At 38.4% G+C, this 6862-nt stretch overlaps 1 protein-coding gene across 1 annotated transcript in view; it reads right to left on the reverse strand.

The window, feature by feature from the left end:
• The window catches only part of LOC107082499 (poly [ADP-ribose] polymerase 9-like), a 13081-nt gene extending 7875 nt beyond the window's left edge, over positions 1–5206 (reverse strand). Inside the window, exons 1-3 of the mRNA XM_015371216.1 lie at positions 4261–5206; positions 397–618; positions 58–273 (exon numbers count right to left, since the gene is read on the reverse strand). Of these exons, the coding sequence (XP_015226702.1) occupies positions 58–273; positions 397–618; positions 4261–5154 (1332 nt within the window). The 5' untranslated portion in view covers positions 5155–5206. The remainder of the gene's footprint in view (positions 1–57; positions 274–396; positions 619–4260) is intronic.
• Between the last annotated feature and the right edge of the window lie 1656 nt (positions 5207–6862).

Genomic DNA, 6862 nt, shown 5'->3' on the forward strand with positions numbered 1-6862 from the left:
GCCTTATAGTGCGGAAAATACGGCATTTGCATTTCAAAATACAGTCTTTGAGAATACCTGGAATGTTTCATGGTCGGAAGGAAATATTACAAAGTAAACCTCCAACTTCTGTTGACTTTCTTTGGCAAAATCAGAGACAGCATCAAACATTATTGAAGCAGAGTCATCTTTACTAAATCTAAAGGCTCCAATGCCAATAGCAGGGAAGCTGATTGAGGTGTAAGGCTGTGCAGCCGCCGTGATTAAGCACTCCAATACTGAATTGTAAAGAATCTGTAATAAACCAAAAAAAAAAATGGACAAATATGTGTTGAATCTGCAACAAGCAATGTAATATTTTTTATTTATAAATTTGCAACATTATTTTATACCCATCGTCCGAAAAGAGAAATGTACCTTCTCTGCTGCTGGATGAAGTCCTTTTTCAGCACAAAAAGTGTGAAACACCTCTTTGCATTGCAGTCTGTAAGACTGTGTACGGATTATAAGGCCCTTCTTCTTGTCAACTTTCACAATTTCCTTTTGGATTTCCAAACCTGCTTTTTTCAATATAGCGCTGGAAATTCTACCAACACGCAGGTTTCGGTCTACTGATGCAGTGTTAACAATGACATCTGTCTGGAAGAGAAAAACAAAAACCCAAAAAGGTCAATGGTTTAAATTCAGGTCAACATACTTTGAGGCGCGGCCATCTTGGGGATGGAGGCAGTGGGCTTAAGGACTCAGGATTATCCTCTGAGAATTATCCTTTCACTTATACAGCAGTTTTACACTGATGAGCTGAATTATTACCAGCAAAAGCAAAATAAAAATGTTTCATTCTTATTTTTTAAGCCACTTAATTTCAGGGTGAGGTAAAGAAAGAGGTTCTGATTTAACCGCCTGTTGTCATGATCCTGATTGTCCATTCCATTCACCTGTGTAACTCTCTTCTCATCACTGCTTATCTGATACACCTGTTTCCAGCTCCTATATATAACATTTACAAACCTCCACCTCTGAGATGTTTCAATTGCCAAAAATTCGGACACATAGCAGCAAATTGTAAAGGAAAAACAGTGATGTGGAAAACTGGAAAAACGATCTAGAAATAAGTAAAAATGTCTTAAACTAAGTGTATTTCCCCTTAATTTGAGTAGGTAAATGAGATAGTTTGCCAATTGAATGAGTATTTTTACTCTGATAAATAAGATAATTAGATAATATGCACTTGAAATTAAACAATGCTATTCTGTTTTCTTATTCTAAGTGTAAATTGCCTTGTTCCATTGGCAAGATGTCTCTTTTACTACCTTAAGCCAAGGGCAAATGCACTTATTTTAAGAAAAAAATGACTCGTCTAGATTTAGATTTTTTCCAGTGAAGGTGTGCAGGAGAGCATATGGAAAATTTGGAAAAGAAGCTAAGATAAAATGCTGTAACTGTGGTGGAGAACATACTGTTGCATATCGCGGCTCTGAAGCAAGCAAGAGGTCCGAGGAAATTAAAAAATAGAAATTTGAGCTTGGAATAACTTACGCTGAAGCTGCAAGAAGGATCCTATCTCAGTTAGAAAAACCCAAACCTACAGTTTAACACATAGCAAATTCAAAACCTCTGGAGAAATGTCCCAAAATTGAAGAAAATTCACTAATTGTTAAAAAGAAAGATTTTGTTCTATTCATGGTTGAAGTGATCAATTGTACTGCACAGACGACAAGAAAAAACGAAAAAATCAAAATAATAGTGAAAGCTGCAGAAAAATATCTGGAAGTTAAAGACTTAAACTGGGAAATGGTTGAAAGCATGATGGGAAAACCAATATGACCATCAGAAACTGGCAGAGTGACGATGACTTAAAGATAAATTAAGGTTATGAGGGCAAACGTGATTAGTTATTTATTATGTTGGGTTAAGTTAAACAGTTTGTTTTTTTTTCTGTGGTGAATCGTTTCCTGTTTACTTGGCGGTAATGCACTTCTCACAAGTTTGCCAAACGCCATAAAACCTCACAAGAAGAAGAAGAAGCTATATATACTGTTTGTTTTCCAGTTACCAGTGCCAGATTATTCAAGCTGTTCGGTGTGAGTAACTCTAGTGTTCTGAGTATTGTTCTGATCTTACTGGACCTGGACTGTTCTTTTGACCTTGGCTTGGATTCTGTACCTCATTGGCTCTCTAAACTTCTGGTCTGTGAACTTAGTTCTGCTACGGCTTTGGCTCTGGATATTCCCTTCAGGACACTATTGCTCCTCTGCATTGGCTGGCATCAGCTCTGCTCATCACCCGGAGCTCCAGTGGCGGCGCCAGCAGCAAGCAGAGGAAATCTCCCCCTTGGACTCATCTCCTTCCTCTGGGATAAGAAGATCCGGTTTATCCGCTCCAGCTGATGAGCTGTCGCACNATACTGTTGCATATCGCGGCTCTGAAGCAAGCAAGAGGTCCGAGGAAATTAAAAAATAGAAATTTGAGCTTGGAATAACTTACGCTGAAGCTGCAAGAAGGATCCTATCTCAGTTAGAAAAACCCAAACCTACAGTTTAACACATAGCAAATTCAAAACCTCTGGAGAAATGTCCCAAAACTGAAGAAAACTCACTAATTGTTGTATTCATGGTCGAAGTGATCAATTGTACTGCACAGACGACAAGAAAAAACGAAAAAAATCAAAATAATAGTGAAAGCTGCAGAAAAATATCTGGAAGTTAAAGACTGGGAAATGGTTGAAAGCATGATGGGAAAACCAATAGGACCATCAGAAACTGGCAGAGTGACGATGACTTAAAGATAAATTAAGATTATGAGGGCAAACGTGATTAGGTATTTATTATGTTGGGTTAAGTTAAACAGTTTTTTGTTTTTTTCTGTGGTTAATCGTTTCCTGTTTACTTGGCGGTAATGAACTTCTCACAAGTTTGCCAACCGCCATAAAACCTCACAAGAAGAAGAAAAAGCTATATATACTGTTTGTTTTCCAGTTACCAGTGCCAGATCATTCAAGCTGTTCGGTGTGAGTAACTCTAGTGTTCTGAGTATTGTTCTGATCTTACTGGACCTGGACTGTTCTTTTGACCTCGGCTTGGGTTCTGTACCTCATTGGGTCTAAACTTCTGGTCTGTGAACTTGGTTCTGGTACGGCTTTGGCTCTGGATATTCCCTTCAGGACACTATTGCTCCTCTGCGTTGGCTGGCATCAGCTCTGCTCATCACCCGGAGCTCCAGTGGCGGCGCCAGCAGCAAGCAGAGGAAATCTCCCCCTTGGACTCATCTCCTTCCTCTGGGATAAGAAGATCCGGTTTATCCGCTCCAGCTGATGAGCTGTCGCACGCTGATGGTTTAATAAAGACTTGTTTGAACTAATCCAGAGCTGTCTGCTTTGAATATTGGGTCCAAGGCTTCAAGTCCCTGACACTTGTTTGGCGCCCTTCTTAGGTTAAAAAGGGGTTACTGCATCAAATATGTCCTATTTGCTTGATATGACTTTGACTAAGAGAGAACTAACGTTTGACATTAGTTCTGTCAGTCATTCACATGAGCTAAAAGCATTAGGAAACAAAACATACATTTTTGAAGAGTAAACAATATATATCTATATATAAAAATTGAAATTGGATCAAAATGGGAGAACAATGAGCATGTTTTCTGTTTCTTTTTGAAATGATTTGGCATTAATTTTGTGTCAATGAGTGACAAGATGTAAAATGACGGTCCTCAACGTGTTCCTGCAGGCTTTCAATGTTTCCTAGCTTCAGCACAGCTGGTTCTGATAATTGCAGTTCAGCAAAAGGCTGTTAATTATCTATCAATGGCAATGAGCTGTGCTGAAGCAGAGAAACCTCCAAAACATGCAGGACATTGACTTTGGACATGCCTGGATATTGACGGTCCCTATGAGAACCACCATGTTTACGAGAAAGAATCAGACATAGAATCTCCACCTCCCCCCAATATGTTCCTTGGTCCTTTGGGTAATGCCCCCATCAGTGCTCCCTGGTATCTATAAAAGCCTCCCCTCTGTCCCACTCTTTACTGAAATGGACTTCAAGAAAACAAACTACTCCACATTCTGCTGGATTTCAAAACTTTTCAAGACAGACCGCTACACAAGATCCTTTATGCCTCCTACAGCACCTAAACACGTCATTGAAAAACTGCATCATTTAATTTCAGTTTCGGATTAATAAAGTATTTTTGAATGGTTGCTGAATTTAGTACACAATTAATTTTGAAATCTATATTTTAATACATATTTTTTAAAGCTTTATTTGTGTTGATCTTTACCTTTTGCTCTTCAATGCTACCCATCTTCAGCGTCAGAACGACATCTCCAATCCTGACTGAAGGATGTGGGATTCTGGGGGCACTTTTGGGAATTCTTGTTGCAGCCTGGCTATAGGATTGATGCTGGTAAAGACTGAATATAAGATGGGATGCTGTCTCCATTGCCTGCACTGTCAGATCATCATGGTTCACAAAGAAGATCTCTTGCGGAACATGTCTACCAGTGGGCAGGTATTGATAGTACTGTTTGACAGTAGACACTATGGTGTGGGCACATTCTGGCAGTGGGTAGTTGAACAATCCAGAGCTTATGGCAGGAATGGCAACATTTGCCAGATGTTGTTCTTCAACTTTGTCAAGAATGCTCCAAATAGTTTTCTTCAATAATGGTTCTGCCTGTAACACATCATTCTTTGCAGGTTTGAATGGCAGCTTTGGACCCACAGCATGAATGATCTTTTTGCAAGGTAGTAGCCCTGCATCCAAAACAACTGCCTCCCCTGTTTTTAATTTCCCATGTTTCTTGACATAATCCTCACATTCCTTTTGTATTTGCAGACCCCTGGCAGTGGACAGAGCTAGAGCAAGGCCTCCATGGTGCTTCAACTCATCATTAGCTTCATTCACAACAGCATCAACAGCAAAGTAGGTGAGATCAGCCTTCCATACAGACACCTTTACACCCGAAGGCATCATGAATTCAAGTCTTTTCTGTGGAGGAATGGTTGGAGGTCGTCTCTGGTAAGGAGTGCTGCTCTCCTTCTCCCGCTGCACACCCCCAATGGTGGCAACACATCCAAATTTAGTTTTAAGGATGTTGCACAGATTGGCTTCACATTGTTTCACTATTGTAAGTGACTCTACACGGAGAGGAATGTCCAACTTACTGGCCATAGTTTTCTAATAAACCTGTAGAAAGATCAGACGATGCTGCATTAGATCACAAGGACACAGTGGAAGGTTTATTCAATGATGATTATAAAATGAATGTGTGCTTATGAAACATTTTTGCAAGGGGATGCTCCACTCCTGTCTCATGATTCAGACAGGAGACCATCCTGCCTTGTCGTTCTGATGGAGCATTCTGTCCTCATGAACTGATCAATTGTTCTGTCAGAACAATACTCTGTTTGTAACCATGCGTCACGTTCTGTTAATAAAATGCTCTGCGGAGGAGGTCCAGTGGGAGACAGTGTGTTTGAGTCTGGAGTTCAACTGTCTCTCCTTTCTGCAGAAATTGTATCCATAATTATGTATTTCAGTTCTTCTTTTGCAAAAACCTACATTTTATGAACACAACACACGGTTCAATAGAACTGCTGATGGTGTGAAGAATGATTATTAACCTTGCTTGCAAGCTGAATTACAGCAGTACCAAGCAAAACTGTGGCAGCGAATGTTATGGTTAAGAGCAGGTCAAATGGCTTTGATGAAAGTATGAAACACAGAGCCAAGAACTGAACCAAAATAACGCAGTGCAGAGTGACATACACGTACTATCTGCTGCTATCCTTGTCCATTCTATTCTATTTTATTTATTCCAGCAAAAAGAGGCAAAGACAAATAAAATAGTGTTCATTAAATTGATTTAAAACTGGCTGAACAGAAACACATTTCCTTCCATTACTATAATCTTAAGCATCCTTGCTGCTTTTCTATTAGTCATGACTGTGAGCTTTTTATATACTATATGGTGAAAATACTACTTAGATTTTTGTTATATTTCAGTTTTGCGTAACTATTCTGTCACTAATGCACACAAACAAATTATTATATATGTATCTCAATAAGTTTATGTATCAAACATTTACTTGATTGTTTGAAAATGATACCCTATTATCTGGATCTTTATCTGTTGTTATAAAAATGAAATCTTCACACCAGAAACAAATTATAAACATTTTAAAATTCTGATTTTATATAACGGAACCATTTCCATTCCAGTTTTATGTCAGCTTTAATTTAGCCTTCACAAATAAATCATAAAATACTACTTTTAGATAAAAAAAAAAGATGTTGAATACAGAGGTGAAGTGCTTACCTTCCCTTGCATTTAAAGTCCAGAGTGAAAAAGTGAAAGTAAACTTGGACAGGGTGTGGACACCTGTTTACTGACTGAACTGATCATATGAGTTAATATGTCTTCAACCACTAAGGTAGTTAAGCTGCCCTATATGAGAATTATTGCAGTTTACACAGACTTTATGGGGAAGGAAGGAAGGAAGGAAGGAAGGAAGGAAGGAAGGAAGGAAGGAAGGAAGGAAGGAAGGAAGGAATCATTTTGTTATCATAAATGTTTAACATCTTTTCTAAAGATTTGTTGCATTCAGAAAGTATTTACAGAACTAAACTTTTTCCACATTTAGTTATCCTACATCTTTACTCCAAATGGTATCCAATTCAATTCCATTTTGCTTAATTATGTGACATTTCTGCTAAAAAAAAAACGTTTTGAAGTTTTTGTCAAGTGTATTTTTCCCATACATTCACTACACCTAAATAATGAAATTAATTCTAGCTAAGAAAAACAGACTAGTTTTAAGCCTTTAAATGAACTGGTATCAAGCACATTTGCCTTGTTTTTAAGCCTGTTGTATGCTTG

The sequence above is a fragment of the Cyprinodon variegatus genome, unplaced genomic scaffold (assembly GCF_000732505.1).
Source record: "Cyprinodon variegatus isolate N-32 unplaced genomic scaffold, C_variegatus-1.0 Scaffold3, whole genome shotgun sequence".
Lineage (NCBI taxonomy): Eukaryota > Metazoa > Chordata > Actinopteri > Cyprinodontiformes > Cyprinodontidae > Cyprinodon > Cyprinodon variegatus.